General features: G+C 38.0%; 1 protein-coding gene across 3 annotated transcripts in view; it reads right to left on the minus strand.

Moving 5' to 3' along the window:
* Positions 1-314: 314 nt before the first annotated feature.
* adgrd2 (adhesion G protein-coupled receptor D2) overlaps positions 315-18,250 on the minus strand; it is a 56,141-nt gene continuing 38,205 nt past the window's right edge. For 2 of the 3 annotated variants that reach the window (XM_037536097.1, XM_017687209.2), the window contains exons 22-27: positions 10,416-10,457; positions 8,717-8,770; positions 6,704-6,851; positions 5,392-5,450; positions 5,248-5,278; positions 315-3,247 (exon numbers count right to left, since the gene is read on the minus strand). In XM_037536097.1, the coding sequence (XP_037391994.1) occupies positions 3,240-3,247; positions 5,248-5,278; positions 5,392-5,450; positions 6,704-6,851; positions 8,717-8,770; positions 10,416-10,457 (342 nt within the window). In that variant the 3' untranslated portion in view covers positions 315-3,239. The remainder of the gene's footprint in view (positions 3,248-5,247; positions 5,279-5,391; positions 5,451-6,703; positions 6,852-8,716; positions 8,771-10,415; positions 10,458-18,250) is intronic. The other variant, XM_017687208.2, reaches the window with a different exon arrangement.

An 18,250-nucleotide genomic window follows, 5' to 3' on the forward strand; every position in this document is an offset into this window, starting at 1 on the left:
GTTACAGCTTCCATTCCTTTCAGGAGACTGACTTTCAGTTTTTCAAACAAATCTGCAGACACACCTCCAAAGTTCAGTCTTAGGAGTTGGTTTGGCTGCCATTGCACAGTGTTGTAAGTGGATTACCATGGAAACCCTTTTTTAATATGCAAAGATATATTAAAATGATAAATTATTGGTTATCAGTTTGGGTATTAGCCACAACAGGGTGATTACTGGTTAGTGCTATCAGCCTAGATAATTGATCATTCCGTATCAAGTCATCCCTAATTACAACAACACAAAGACAAATAAAGAGATGCACTGAAGTTTATCTCAGCTTTATTTACCATCATTACCTTTACTGTCAAAGTGACTGATGATCCTTTTTGACACGGTAAAGAAATTCATTTTATATGCATTGGTTATAGAAGGTATAGCGGTGTGCAAAAGTTTGGGCACCCTTGGTCAAACACGATTTTTGAAGTGAAAATAGTTAACACATCCTCTACACACGCACAGTTGATGCACAGGTACTGCTTATTTGCTGAAAACATAAGATTTGCCCTGTCACATTTTATATTTTATGTTTACAATGAATAAATAGAAATTCTGAACTAAAATAAGCAGAAACTGACCCATATAAGGTGAATGCCTGTAGAGGACATCTTATTTTTATTTAGTTTCAAACTTTTGCACACAGCTGTAAATAAAGCATGTCTTCATCGATTCCTCATCCAAAAATGCTAAAACATTTTTGCTTTGGGGAAAGGAGTACAAATGACTGACCACGTTTAACACCTGGCTAATCCGACCAGTGTCTGTTCTTGCTCATATTTCAATCTTGGGCCTTTATTTAGGCCAAGCAATACTGGAGCAAGCCGTTCTGCCCTCTGCATAGACTATAAGCAAAGAAGCAAAGAATAGACGTGTTGATAGGTGACACTGAGAGGTTTCCTACCGTTCTGAACCGTCAGTAATGCACTATCTACATTAACATCTGTTAAGCCTATTCACCGACAGCCACAGACTGCCTGGTCAAAACGTAACATGCGACGTGCACAATGTGATGAGGTCGGCCACTAGGCTACCGGTCAAATGTTTGGAATCACTTTCGTATTCATTGTTCAAGTACAGCGTATGCAGTGCACACTGAAAGGTGCAGTACTGTGCAAAAGTCGGAGACCACCCTTCATTTATTTCACAGTCAAAACAGCCGCCAAGTACCAAGAGTTATTCATTTGTCAGCATCAGAAGCATTCAGTATTTAGTGTGTCCACTCCTCACCTTTACCACCTCCATTCTTTTCAGTAGACTTGCTTTCAGTTTCTCAAAGGAATCTGCAGGGATATTTTTCCACATCTCCAAAGTTCAGTCTTAGAAGTTGGTTTGCATTTTCTACCTTTAATGATCCACACAAATCCCAAACACATTCAGTGATGCTGAGGTCTGGACTCTGGAGTGGTCAGCCCATTGTTCTGAGAACAGCAGCAGCGTCTTTGAAATATTTGCACATTTTATTGTCTATTTTCTTTTCTCAGTAAAAACTTCTTGACAGCTACACATTCTTAACTTACTGGCTGTTCTGACTGGAAAAGAAAGAAACGAAGGGTGGTTTCTGACTTTTACACAGTAGGGAACGCAGGAAACAACCTAACACAGGGCACAAATTAACAGACTATTTCCGTTGTTAAAGAAGGTCAAGCAGCATGTGCTTCAGGCCACATCACCACATTTCCTCACAGCTCGCAACACTTAGGCTTAAGTACAGCCTCTGGAACTACAGGGATAGCTGTTACATAACCATCTTTATTAAATAAAGACAAATAAAGTCAATTTTATCTTTTTGTTTCATATGTCCAGACAGATTTTAAGATGAAAGAGAAAAAACATCTGAAAACAGGGATTTTCTATGACTTTATTAGTATCTTTCAGATGTTTGTGTTTTAATGGTTTTAAATAAGTATATTAACAAAATTAACATGAACAGCCGGTAAACCTGCAGTTATTCAGTTATTTACCTAATGTGGTACGATTGGAAAATATATTTGAAACATATATATATATATTAAAACACAGAATTACATTGAACTAACTTTGCTTGCACTGATTCACTGATTCTAGCAGGTGTTAAACTGACCCTCTGTCTTTTACAGTTAACCCGTCCATGGGCTGAACTGTAACATTATACCGCCCATCATTTTTGGGAAGAAATGACTTTCAAGTGTTTGTTGGTAGCAGAGATGTATATTTAGCTGCTGTCAGAAGAAAACCTGGTATCTCTAGTTTTTTCTCTTTTTCATTTAGTCTTTGAAATAATCTGAAAATTCATGCTGCTCTTTACATCGTGTGTCAATGTCATGGTGAGTGGGACAAATGTAATGACCCAAAACGACTTAGAAAAAAGTCTGGTTCCACTGAGTTCCATTAAAAGTGAAGTATGTTTTGTCCTTCTCCTGTAAAGTTACCATTTTGGAGATACGAGGTTTTCTTCAGACACCAGTGATATGTTGCTTGAATAAACATATGATTACTCTAGCTTAAATATTTTTAGTTATTCATCATAAACCAAAATGTGTTAGGTTGTGCCCCGCTCTCCCCTACTGTCATTTCAGGTGTTGTATTCAGTATTTCATGTTTATTTAATAACAATACTTAAAGATAGTTTAAAATAAAAAATAACACATTTTTAGTGTGTATTATAGTACCTTTTTCTCAAGCTATGTGCCTTTGATGATCTCAGTCATTTTACAATCATCTACAGCTGGACACATAAATATTTCTGAATTTTCGATTATTAATTTGAAATCTATGGTGCTGTAGAGTGCTGGCATCATAGTAAAATCTTTTAAAGCAGACGTCTACAGCCAAAACTGGTTTTAAAGGCATAAAAACAGTGATTCCAAGCCTTTGAATGGTAGCTGTACATTTCGCAGTGTGAGTTTCACTTCTGCGAGCATTAAGAGTGAAAAGGAAAAGCACAGACTGGTGTAATGCCAAAAAGGCCGCTGCCCAGCGTCCTGCTCACTGTTCACTTGCTCTTCTCACGTTATCACCCAGACGCGCTCTCTCTCTCTCCCTCTCTCTCTCTCTCTGTCTGTCTCTCTCTCACACCCAGCATAGTCTCGCTGTAACCCTGGGAATGTGAAGGTGTGGAGGAGTCGCTCTCTTCTCCAGCTGCTCTGGTGAGTGTGTGTGGGTGTGTTTATAAGTCGTCTGATCATCCCAGAGTAGAGCATGAGCACATCAGTGTCCTCTCTTTAACAGGCTGGAACAGAAACAGAGAAAGTGCTGTTCGTTTAGCAACGTAAGACCCAGTTCAGCAAAATCAAATCTACACAGTTTTCACTTCACTTTCAAAGCCTTAAGTGTTGCTCTGGAGCTCAATGGCCAGTGTAGCTAACAGGTAATCGAAGCTTATATTCTACAATCAGCATCACGTAAGCAGCATTCCTAAATCATCACACACTTACAGCGCTTCATTTACAGTACAGTTCATTTAGTTCATTTCTATACTGCAAAAAGTTTTTTTTTCAAGTGAAATTATGTTCATTTCTATTCATATTTCGAGTATGCTGTAACTTTATTATATGATTATTTAACATATTTCTACATTTACAAGTCAAATGATCGCCCTATATTGGCTTGTTGTAAGAAATATACAAGCCAAATGATCTGCAAGTATAGTGAGATAATTTGACCCACTAAATGACCTATACGATGAACGTACAATAATCCCAAAATATTATAAATATACAAATATATGTGTGTGTGTGTGTGTGTGAGTGTGTGTGTGTGTATAAATATTATATATGGCTTATTTGGGAAATGTTTTTCCTGTTAATGTTGGATCAACTGTTCTACAGCATTTATTTGCTGGGTTTCTTTTACAGAGACTCTTACGGTAAGGTGGGTCCAGCCCAATGGCTGTGTGTTTTGGCACAGGGTGAACCTGGGAGGCTCAGATCTGAGTAAAACGTGTGACTAAAACGTCTCTTGTGTGAGGCAAAGCTGGAGCAAGAGACAGCCTTTAATAAAGTCTACAGATGTGGAAAAGCAGGGTGCCTCCTTCCACAGCAGCACACAACAGGTGGTCTCTGACTACTGGACAGCACTGTAATGATTAAACTCGCATCAATGACCATGACAATGACAATGATTTGTAGATTTCAATCAAGATTTCTGCTTTTTTGGGTTCGAGTCGTAATACAAACATATTTAAATATTATATATTTATCGCTAAACACTAACATTCGCATCTGTATGACAATAACAATATCTAAATAGTATAAAACGTAATATTTCATTTATTTCTTTCATTCAGTCATATACATATACAATAGGCACGATAGATAGATAGATAGATAGATAGATAGATAGATAGATAGATAGATAGATAGATACTTTTTTGATCCCGAAGGGAATTTAGCAATGCATTGGAAGCAGTAAACAGTACTAATATTACAAAGGGTATTAAGGTATTTCAATTTATAATGGGCAAAACATTTAAGAATTACTGCCCTTCCATATGTAGATGACCATAAATAGCTGTAAAATTTAGCATAAGCTGTAAGAGATGGTATTCCCTGTGCTTTACAATTTAGACTCAATGTTTTGTTTCTTGCTTTATTTGGTTTATATAGATTAATTCAGATTTTTTAGCCTGCTTTGCTGACACTTCCTGTGAATAGCACAACCTTTTGTGAGCTCTAATGAATGGTGCAGCGATACAAGCAGGCTGAAAAAAACAACTGTCCCCTGAAACGAGGAACAATGCTGTGCTTCCTGTATGATTCGTTCACCCGAGGTGTACATACAAAATTAATCCTATTGCATTATATTCCATTAACGCTGAAATTCTGCACCTCAATCTAACTCTTACTGTTTTATTTCAGATCCAATGTGGTGGAGTGCAATGCCAAAAATGACTGTAGAACCTTTTCATTATGTAAAATGTTCTCTTCACACTCCTCATTTACAGACATGGTTAACTAATAAACAATCCATTAGAAGGTTCTTCAAGAAACCAACAGTGGTTCTACAGTCTGGGCACTTTCTTATGGGTGTACTTGCAGACTCACATCTCTGAATACATACATCCATATATTACTTCCAAGAGACCAGTCAAAGACCTCTTTTAGTGTGAGAAATAGCAGCGCCATCTAGGGTTGATGCCTCAACATAACGTTGCTACATAATATGCCTCAGAGTGCAAACCAGCTCTTGCATTACTGAGACCTGAAATCACACAAGCTGGGCAGAGCTTACCTGACGGTTTGAAGGCCATTAGTTGAACCACCTGAGGAGGAGGAGGACAAGAAGAAGGAGAAGATGAAGACCATAAGCATGAATATAAAGGAAAGCTATGGGTTTATGCATGCAAATAGTATAACAGTCAAACTTCAAGTTTACCTGGTTTCCTGCAGCTGGTTTTAATGAGAAGTTTACAAAGCTGTCGGTTCCAAAACTTTCTAAGGAGAGATAAAGGTGAGGCAAAGGAGAGAGAGAAACAGAGGGAATATGAGCAAAGGAGGGAGACTTTTCAACTGCTGCATTTCTCATTCTGGAGCCTTTTACGAACCCATTTCCAAAATAGCTGGGACACTGCGAAATGTAAATAAAAGCAGAATGCATTGATGTGCAAATCATTAAAACCCTATCTTTAATTAAAAATAGTACGATCAATATCAGTTATTAAACTAGAGAAATTTGATTGCTTTCTTTTTTAAATATATGCCCATTTTGTATTTAATGCCAGCAACACAATTTTAAAAAGTTGGGACAGAGACAACAAAAGATGGGTAAAGTGGTGTAATGCTAAATAAAAACATCTGCTGGAACACCTCATAACTAATTAGGTTAATTGGCAATAGGTCAGTAACATCACTGGGTATTAAAAGGGCATCTCAGAGAGGCTGAGTCTTTCAGAAGTAAAGATGAGCAGAGGTTCACCACTCTGCGAAAGAGTGTGCAGGCAAATAGTGCCACAATTCAAGAACAACGTTTGGACCACTGTCTATGAAATCACTGCATCCACAAATGCAATTTAAAACCTCACCATACAAGGAAGTTATCATATATAAACAGGATCCAGAAACACTGCCACCTTCTCTGGGCCTGAGCTTATTTAAGATGGACTGAGGTTAAGTGGAAAAGTGACCTGTGACCTAAAGAAATCAAATTTTCTTTAACAAATTTTTTCTCAAACAAAAAACTAACCCTAACCATAACCCATTATGTGGAGGGTCTTTAAAAAAGGTTCTTCACGCACATCTCATGGTCCACAGTTTTGCTCAACCTTAATTCACAAAGAATAGAGATATGGACTGTCTGGGGGGGGTCCCTGTGGTTCCTGGGAATCATCCAGTACAGCTATAATCACTGCATCAGTATGACAGAAATAGTTTCACTGCACAGAGAATTACATAGATAACCACACAAATGTGGGTATTTCCAGTACCAGAGATTTTGAATAGTATTTGAACTGATGTAGTTTTTGGGAAACCAAAAAATGACAGATCTTGTTGATTTTCTAGGTGAAAGTAAATTATACCCTCTCTACAGAGAACAAACCTAAACAGGGCTAAATAAGTGGCATTAATAATTAATGCGCTAACATGTTCTTAGCACATTAACTGTGACAGCACTATCTGAAACACGTCTTTATGCTCTTATTGACAGTTATGAGATCAGGACAGCTAGTAGGTTAAATTAGAAAGCACACCGTTCTTAAAGATGAGCGAGCTGGACATGGAGTTCGTGATGTGGCTGGAGCCACTGCTCTCTGGGCTCGAAGGAGTTGGCAAGCTGTCTGCCCACGATGCACCGGGGGTCTTCTGTGATGGCAGAAAGCTGATTGGCTGAGAGCAATTCTGCAAGATCAGACCAAGACAATAGAAGAAAGGAAGGAAAACCAGCACCTCCTATTTAGTGTTGTAATGGCAACCCCCTTTTTAAAATATTTCCAGCTCTCTCTAAACATCACCCTGGTATACAGTATTAATGGGGGATGTGAGGGGGTTTAACAAGTAAAAGTGTTTATGACAAACTTTGTCTTGCGTTATTTTTAAATTGAAACAAATAAAAAGTCGCATACATGGTCACCAAATAAGTGAACACTGAGCAGAATTTTCAAGATCTCCTTCAACAAATGTCAAACTATCCTTAAATTGCTAAACGTTAAACATTGGTAGTTACTAAGAGAGAGCAGCTGGTTAGCATTAGCTTAGCTAGCATGATGATGGCTCAGCTAACCACAGAACATGTTCAATTATGGCTAAAACTACAACAGATGACAATATTGCGAATCTGAGGGAGTGAAGACAAGTAACTGGGGCTGAAGGCGAATTTAGATCTACTCAGCAGTGTTTGGATCTGTAGATTGATCAGCTAACCTAGCTTTGGGCCATTATACCAACCCAAGCCTAGCCTGACCCAATTCTGTTGGGGCCTGACTGCTGTTTGGTTTCAGGTCAGGTTCAGGTGGATTTTTCATGTACAACATCAGTCTTCAATAATGAGTTTTGTAATGAGTGACGTAGTAAATTCATTTAAAGGAAATGGAGCTGTTAAAAATGTAAACATTATGAGCTGGACAAAAGAACGAAAGCACACTGGTCATGTACAGTGCAACAGCATTGATAGTGATAGTATTTTGAGATAGTATACCTCAATTTGGCAGCACAATTTGGGCCTGGTGGGTCGAGTCTAAAGCCGTTTTTCACAGGGCAGTGAAGTACGATGTGGTTACAAATCCACTATAATGAGTTTTGACAAGTGAGCCGTTTTGAATTTGGTTACCGTTCTTATGGTGCTACCAAGTGAACTGAGCCGGATTGTAGAGATGGAGCTAGTAAAGGTGCACACCACTGACTGATCACAGAGTCATCATGCAATGTCACTGCAGTCAGATGGCCACCATTAAAAAATCGTACCTAGCCAAAATCTGTGACTCACATAAAACCCAACAAGTCAGCATGCGAAATACCCTTGAGATTCAGAGGGTCCCATGTTGACTGGCTACTCCAGTGCTGACTGGCTGCTAACTCACCCACCATAGCAGTGCTTATGCTAGCTTCAATGGCTACAAAACATTTGGTTTAACAATGTGCCTTTTGGAAATACTTTTTAATAGTTTGGTAATGGGGCCTCCAACACACTGACTGAGATCTTACACATTTGCAAAATTATGAGCAATTCACTCTTTCCACCTGGGAAACTGGGCGAATTTTCAGACTTTTCAGCCATACTGTGAAATGTTGGGCACAGTTTCAGGTGCTAGGCTATGAAGAACCAACTGGGTGAACCAACTGGCTACAGCACTACTATCAGGTAAAGCACTGCTGCATCTCTACCTAGTTACATGAATGTCTATTTCTTCCTAACAGAACACATAATGCCATAATAAGTTTATTTCATGGACCCCTGAATTTTGATTCTTAGACAAGATTCTTTCAGAGTAAAAGGTAAGTCAGAACTTGAAGCTCCTCCATTGTTACTGCTGTTGTTTGTGTTTGCTGTTAAGGCTAGATTCAAGTGAGAAATCATGTGACCCCACAAAATGAAGAGAACTCTGCCAACCTTATAGTGTACAGTACTGGGTTTGGATTTGTAACTGTACCATGCTGTACTGTTCTGCTGTACCCTTAAAGTAGTGGGTACAGGTTAGGTTTGGGCTTCAGTTTCATACCTGTGCAGACCTCTAATGTATGTATGTGTGTGCATTTTTTCTCCTCACAGTAAAAGACAGTGCTTTCCTCTTCTCCTGAATCCTCTTTATGGCGTTCTGCACCTGTTGGCCAAAAGTGCTTTTAGTCCTGACTCAGCATGTTCTGAATGTACACTGTGTGCACAATTATTAGGCAAGTGAGTATTTTGACCATATTATCATTTTTAGGCATATTTTCTAACTCCAAGCTGGATAAACTTGAATGCTTAATGGATTTAAACATAGCAGGTGATGTGTATCTGTGTAATGAGGGAGGGTGTGGCCTAAGGAGGTCAACACCCTATATCACGGTGTGCATAATTATTAGGCAGCTTTTTTCTTTAGGCAAAATGGGCCAAAAAAGAGATTGAACTGACTCTGAAAAGTTAAGTCTTTCAGAGGGATGCAGAACTCTTGAAATTGCTAAGATATTGGGGCGCGATCACAGAACCATCAAACGTTTTGTTGCAAATAGTCAACAGGGTCGCAACGTGCTGAGAAAAAAAGACGCAAATTAACTGCCAAGGATTTGAGACGAATCAAGCGTGAAGCTACCAGGAACCCATTATCTTCCAGTTCTGTCATATTCCAGAACTGCAACCTAGCTGGAGTATCAAGAAGTACAAGATGTTCAGCGCTCAGAGACATGGCCAAGGTATGGAAGGCTGAAACCCGACCACCACTGAACAAGACACATAAGCTGAAGTGTCTAGACTGGTCCAAGAAGAATCTGAAGACAGATTTTTCAAAGGTTTTATGGACTGATTAAATGAGAGTGACTCTTGACGGACCAGATGGATGGGCCCGTGGCTGGATCAGTAACGGGACAGAGCTCCACTTCGAGTCAGACGCCAACAAGGTGGAGGTGGGGTACTGGTATGGGCTGGTATTATTAAAGATTAACTGGTTGGACCTTTTCAGGTTGAAGATAGGCTCAAAATCAACTCCCAAGCCTACTGCCAGTTTTTAGAAGACACTTTCTTTAAGCAGTGGTACAGGAAGAATCTGCATCTTTCAAAAAGACGATGATTTTTATGCAGGACAATGCTCCTCCAAGTACTCCTCTGCATGGCTCGCCAGTAAAGGCATTACAGATGAAGAACTTATGACGTGGCCCCCTTCCTCACCTGACCTGAACCCAACTGAGAACTTGTGGGCAATTCTTAAACAGGAGATTTCCAGTGAAGGAAAACAGTACAGCTCTCTGAACAGAGTCTGGGAGGCTGTGGCTGCTGCTGCACAAAAAGTTGATTGTCAACAGATCAAGAAACTGACCGACTCCATGAATGGAAGGCTTATCACTGTTATTGAAAAGAAGGGTGGCTGTATTGGTCACTGATTTTTTTTTATTTCTCATAAATGTTCATTGGAAATCTTTGAGTTGTTTGTTTATAATTCTCACTCGAACAGATGAAAATAAAGTGAGATGGGAAAATGTGTTTTTCATTTAGCTGAGTCATCATTCTGCACCATTATAGTTTCCCAATAAATGTGCACATATAGATATTCTCCTAAGAAAAACAAAACTTCACTTTATTTTTCTTGAACATTCATGTTTGAGGTTTATTAACATTTTGGATTAACTGAGAGCGCTGTAGTTGGTCATTAATAAAAATAATCCTCAAAAATAAGACTTGCCTAATAATTATGCACACAGTGTAGTGTATACACCACTGGAACACAATAAGTCATTGTATTACCATTAGCAGTAGTTGCTGTTATTGCGTACCTCACTGTTGTAAACAGCATACACCAGAAATATGTACAAGCCCTGTAGAGCAAGAACAATAGTTAATGCATGTTATGACAAAATAAATAATAAATGAAATAAATAAGCAGCCCTTTTTTAAGCTGTGTGCAGCTTAAAAATCCTCAAAACAGATTCTCAGAGTGGAATCACTCCAGCCAAAACACTTTCACACACGTGCTTTCCTTTTTTTGAAGAGGCAGAAACAGATTCTTCTTTCTTCCCAGATCCAAACCCATCTTCACTGCCCCCAGAGCAGCCGTCACTGCATGCTGCATCAGTGATAGATTAGTGGCGGCTAATTATATCAGCGTGGCTTCCTTCCAAATGCGGAACCAACTCATGAGCCTCCCACTCCCTCTATATCTCTCGCCCCTCTCTCTATCTCTCCCCTCAGCACACACACTGTAAATCTGAATTAACAAGCCCTGCACGGGGTCAATCAACGGCCAGACTCGCTGTGTGAAAGAGAGAGAGAGAGAGAGAGAGAGAGAGAGAGAGAGAGAGAGAGAGAGAGAGAGAGAGAGAGAGAGTGAGCAGAGAGTATGAGACTGAAAGAGAGAAAAGAAAATAAGAGACTGAGCAGGAAGGGTTGAGGAGGAAGGGAGAGAGATGAGGATGAAAAAAGGAGGAAAGGATCAAAAAGAGAGTCGGTTTTAAGCAACATTTTTATTTGAATTACAACTTTTATCAGGGCACTAATGAGCAAATCTAGTTGGGGTCATCCTCAAAGGTCCTGACGATCTTTTGCTCTCTCTGAATACACACACAGTATATTCTATAGGCTAATCCAGTGGAAGCAAGTGCTGATTTTATAAAAATAAAATAATAACTCCACAATTATTACCGTCAGACTGTAAAACTACACACACTGCAGATTCATACTGGATTAAAATCGCTCCACAATTATTACCGTCAGACTGTAAAACTACACACACTGCAGATTCATACTGGATTAAAATCGCTCCACAATTATTACCGTCAGACTGTAAAACTACACACACTGCAGATTCATACTGGATTAAAATCGCTCCACAATTATTACCGTCAGACTGTAAAACTACACACACTGCAGATTCATACTGGATTAAAATCGCTCCACAATTATTACTGTAAGACTGTAAAACTACACACACTGCAGATTCATACTGGATTAAAATCACTCCACAATTATTACCGTCAGACTGTAAAACTACACACTGCAGATTCATACTGGATTAAAATCACTCCACAATTATTACCGTCAGACTGTAAAACTACACACACTGTAGATTCATACTGGATTAAAATCACTCCACAATTATTACCGTCAGACTGTAAAACTACACACACTGCAGATTCATACTGGATTAAAATCACTCCACAATTATTACAGTCAGACTGTAAAACTACACACACTGCAGATTCATACTGGATTAAAATCACTCCACAATTATTACCATCAGACTGTAAAACTACACACACTGCAGATTCATACTGGATTAAAATCGCTCCACAATTATTACCATCAGACTGTAAAACTACACACTGCAGATTCATACTGGATTAAAATCACTCCACAATTATTACTGTCAGACTGTAAAACTACACACACTGCAGATTCATACTGGATTAAAATCACTCCACAATTATTACCATCAGACTGTAAAACTACACACTGCAGATTCATACTGGATTAAAATCACTCCACAATTATTACTGTCAGACTGTAAAACTACACACACTGCAGATTCATACTGGATTAAAATCACTCCACAATTATTACCGTCAGACTGTAAAACTACACATTGCAGATTCATACTGGATTAAAATCACTCCACAATTATTATCGTCAGACTGTAAAACTACACACTGCAGATTCATACTGGATTAAAATCGCTCCACAATTATTACTGTAAGACTGTAAAACTACACACACTGCAGATTCATACTGGATTAAAATCGCTCCACAATTATTACTGTAAGACTGTAAAACTACACACACTGCAGATTCATACTGGATTAAAATCGCTCCACAATTATTACTGTAAGACTGTAAAACTACACACACTGCAGATTCATACTGGATTAAAATCACTCCACAATTATTACCGTCAGACTGTAAAACTACACACTGCAGATTCATACTGGATTAAAATCACTCCACAATTATTACTGTCAGACTGTAAAACTACACACACTGCAGATTCATACTGGATTAAAATCGCTCCACAATTATTACCGTCAGACTGTAAAACTACACACACTGCAGATTCATACTGGATTAAAATCGCTCCACAATTATTACCGTCAGACTGTAAAACTACACACACTGCAGATTCATACTGGATTAAAATCGCTCCACAATTATTACCGTCAGACTGTAAAACTACACACACTGCAGATTCATACTGGATTAAAATCGCTCCACAATTATTACCGTCAGACTGTAAAACTACACACACTGCAGATTCATACTGGATTAAAATTGCTCCACAATTATTACCGTCAGACTGTAAAACTACACACACTGCAGATTCATACTGGATTAAAATCGCTCCACAATTATTACCGTCAGACTGTAAAACTACACACACTGCAGATTCATACTGGATTAAAATCACTCCACAATTATTACCGTCAGACTGTAAAACTACACACACTGCAGATTCATACTGGATTAAAATCACTCCACAATTATTACAGTCAGACTGTAAAACTACACACACTGCAGATTCATACTGGATTAAAATCACTCCACAATTATTACCGTCAGACTGTAAAACTCCACACACTGCAGATTAATACTGGATTAAAATCACTCCACATTTATTACCGTCAGACTGTAAAACTACACACACTGCAGATTCATACTGGATTAAAATCACTCCACAATTATTACCATCAGACTGTAAAACTACACACACTGCAGATTCATACTGGATTAAAATCACTCCACAATTATTACCGTCAGACTGTAAAACTACACACACTGCAGATTCATACTGGATTAAAATCACTCCACAATTATTACCATCAGACTGTAAAACTACACACTGCAGATTCATACTGGATTAAAATTTCTCCACAATTATTACCATCAGACTGTAAAACTACACACACTGCAGATTCATAATGGATTAAAATCGCTCCACAATTATTACCGTCAGACTGTAAAACTACACACACTGCAGATTCATACTGGATTAAAATCACTCCACAATTATTACCGTCAGACTGTAAAACTACACACTGCAGATTCATACTGGATTAAAATCTCTCCACAATTATTACTGTCAGACTGTAAAACTACACACTGCAGATTCATACTGGATTAAAATCACTCCACAATTATTACCGTCAGACTGTAAAACTACACACACTGCAGATTCATACTGGATTAAAATCACTCCACAATTATTATCGTCAGACTGTAAAACTACACACTGCAGATTCATACTGGATTAAAATCGCTCCACAATTATTACTGTAAGACTGTAAAACTACACACACTGCAGATTCATACTGGATTAAAATCGCTCCACAATTATTACTGTAAGACTGTAAAACTACACACACTGCAGATTCATACTGGATTAAAATCGCTCCACAATTATTACTGTAAGACTGTAAAACTACACACTGCAGATTCATACTGGATTAAAATCACTCCACAATTATTACTGTCAGACTGTAAAACTACACACACTGCAGATTCATACTGGATTAAAATCGCTCCACAATTATTACCGTCAGACTGTAAAACTACACACACTGCAGATTCATACTGGATTAAAATCACTCCACAGTTATTACCGTCAGACTGTAAAACTACACACACTGCAGATTCATACTGGATTAAAATCACTCCACAATTATTACCATCAGACTGTAAAACTACACACTGCAGATTCATACTGGATTAAAATCACTCCACAATTATTACTGTCAGACTGTAAAACTACACACACTGCAGATTCATACTGGATTAAAATCACTCCACAATTATTACCATCAGACTGTAAAACTACACACTGCAGATTCATACTGGATTAAAATCACTCCACAATTATTATCGTCAGACTGTAAAACTACACACTGCAGATTCATACTGGATTAAAATCGCTCCACAATTATTACCATCAGACTGTAAAACTACACACACTGCAGATTCATACTGGATTAAAATCACTCCACAATTATTACAGTCAGACTGTAAAACTACACACACTGCAGATTCATACTGGATTAAAATCGCTCCACAATTATTACCGTCAGACTGTAAAACTACACACACTGCAGATTCATACTGGATTAAAATCACTCCACAATTATTACCGTCAGACTGTAAAACTACACACACTGCAGATTCATACTGGATTAAAATCGCTCCACAATTATTACCGTCAGACTGTAAAACTACACACACTGCAGATTCATACTGGATTAAAATCGCTCCACAATTATTACCGTCAGACTGTAAAACTACACACACTGCAGATTCATACTGGATTAAAATCACTCCACAATTATTACTGTCAGACTGTAAAACTACACACACTGCAGATTCATACTGGATTAAAATCACTCCACAATTATTACCGTCAGACTGTAAAACTACACACACTGCAGATTCATACTGGATTAAAATCACTCCACAATTATTACAGTCAGACTGTAAAACTACACACACTGCAGATTCATACTGGATTAAAATCACTCCACAATTATTACCGTCAGACTGTAAAACTACACACTGCAGATTCATACTGGATTAAAATCGCTCCACAATTATTACCGTCAGACTGTAAAACTCCACACACTGCAGATTAATACTGGATTAAAATCACTCCACATTTATTACCGTCAGACTGTAAAACTACACACACTGCAGATTCATACTGGATTAAAATCACTCCACAATTATTACCATCAGACTGTAAAACTACACACACTGCAGATTCATACTGGATTAAAATCACTCCACAATTATTACCGTCAGACTGTAAAACTACACACACTGCAGATTCATACTGGATTAAAATCACTCCACAATTATTACCATCAGACTGTAAAACTACACACTGCAGATTCATACTGGATTAAAATCTCTCCACAATTATTACCATCAGACTGTAAAACTACACACACTGCAGATTCATAATGGATTAAAATCGCTCCACAATTATTACCGTCAGACTGTAAAACTACACACACTGCAGATTCATACTGGATTAAAATCACTCCACAATTATTACCGTCAGACTGTAAAACTACACACTGCAGATTCATACTGGATTAAAATCTCTCCACAATTATTACCGTCAGACTGTAAAACTACACACTGCAGATTCATACTGGATTAAAATCACTCCACAATTATTACCGTCAGACTGTAAAACTACACACACTGCAGATTCATACTGGATTAAAATCACTCCACAATTATTACTGTAAGACTGTAAAACTACACACACTGCAGATTCATACTGGATTAAAATCGCTCCACAATTATTACCGTCAGACTGTAAAACTACACACTGCAGATTCATACTGGATTAAAATCACTCCACAATTATTACCGTCAGACTGTAAAACTACACACACTGCAGATTCATACTGGATTAAAATCGCTCCACAATTATTACCGTCAGACTGTAAAACTACACACACTGCAGATTCATACTGGGTTAAAATCACTCCACAGTTATTACCGTCAGACTGTAAAACTACACACACTGCAGATTCATACTGGATTAAAATCACTCCACAATTATTACCATCAGACTGTAAAACTACACACTGCAGATTCATACTGGATTAAAATCACTCCACAATTATTACTGTCAGACTGTAAAACTACACACACTGCAGATTCATACTGGATTAAAATCACTCCACAATTATTACCATCAGACTGTAAAACTACACACTGCAGATTCATACTGGATTAAAATCACTCCACAATTATTATCGTCAGACTGTAAAACTACACACTGCAGATTCATACTGGATTAAAATCGCTCCACAATTATTACCATCAGACTGTAAAACTACACACACTGCAGATTCATACTGGATTAAAATCACTCCACAATTATTACAGTCAGACTGTAAAACTACACACACTGCAGATTCATACTGGATTAAAATCGCTCCACAATTATTACCGTCAGACTGTAAAACTACACACACTGCAGATTCATACTGGATTAAAATCACTCCACAGTTATTACCGTCAGACTGTAAAACTACACACACTGCAGATTCATACTGGATTAAAATCACTCCACAATTATTACCATCAGACTGTAAAACTACACACTGCAGATTCATACTGGATTAAAATCACTCCACAATTATTACTGTCAGACTGTAAAACTACACACACTGCAGATTCATACTGGATTAAAATCACTCCACAATTATTACCATCAGACTGTAAAACTACACACTGCAGATTCATACTGGATTAAAATCACTCCACAATTATTATCGTCAGACTGTAAAACTACACACTGCAGATTCATACTGGATTAAAATCGCTCCACAATTATTACCATCAGACTGTAAAACTACACACACTGCAGATTCATACTGGATTAAAATCACTCCACAATTATTACAGTCAGACTGTAAAACTACACACACTGCAGATTCATACTGGATTAAAATCGCTCCACAATTATTACCGTCAGACTGTAAAACTACACACACTGCAGATTCATACTGGATTAAAATCGCTCCACAATTATTACCGTCAGACTGTAAAACTACACACACTGCAGATTCATACTGGATTAAAATCGCTCCACAATTATTACCGTCAGACTGTAAAACTACACACACTGCAGATTCATACTGGATTAAAATCGCTCCACAATTATTACCGTCAGACTGTAAAACTACACACACTGCAGATTCATACTGGATTAAAATCGCTCCACAATTATTACCGTCAGACTGTAAAACTACACACACTGCAGATTCATACTGGATTAAAATCACTCCACAATTATTACCGTCAGACTGTAAAACTACACACACTGCAGATTCATACTGGATTAAAATCGCTCCACAATTATTACCGTCAGACTGTAAAACTACACACACTGCAGATTCATACTGGATTAAAATCGCTCCACAATTATTACCGTCAGACTGTAAAACTACACACACTGCAGATTCATACTGGATTAAAATCGCTCCACAATTATTACCGTCAGACTGTAAAACTACACACACTGCAGATTCATACTGGATTAAAATCGCTCCACAATTATTACCGTCAGACTGTAAAACTACACACACTGCAGATTCATACTGGATTAAAATCGCTCCACAATTATTACCGTCAGACTGTAAAACTACACACACTGCAGATTCATACTGGATTAAAATCGCTCCACAATTATTACCGTCAGACTGTAAAACTACACACACTGCAGATTCATACTGGATTAAAATCGCTCCACAATTATTACCGTCAGACTGTAAAACTACACACACTGCAGATTCATGCTGGATTAAAATCACTCCACAATTATTACCGTCAGACTGTAAAACTACACACTGCAGATTCATACTGGATTAAAATCGCTCCACAATTATTACCGTCAGACTGTAAAACTCCACACACTGCAGATTAATACTGGATTAAAATCACTCCACATTTATTACCGTCAGACTGTAAAACTACACACACTGCAGATTCATACTGGATTAAAATCACTCCACAATTATTACCATCAGACTGTAAAACTACACACACTGCAGATTCATACTGGATTAAAATCACTCCACAATTATTACCGTCAGACTGTAAAACTACACACACT

The sequence above is a fragment of the Pygocentrus nattereri genome, chromosome 29, assembly GCF_015220715.1.
Source record: "Pygocentrus nattereri isolate fPygNat1 chromosome 29, fPygNat1.pri, whole genome shotgun sequence".
Classification (NCBI taxonomy): Eukaryota; Metazoa; Chordata; class Actinopteri; order Characiformes; family Serrasalmidae; genus Pygocentrus; species Pygocentrus nattereri.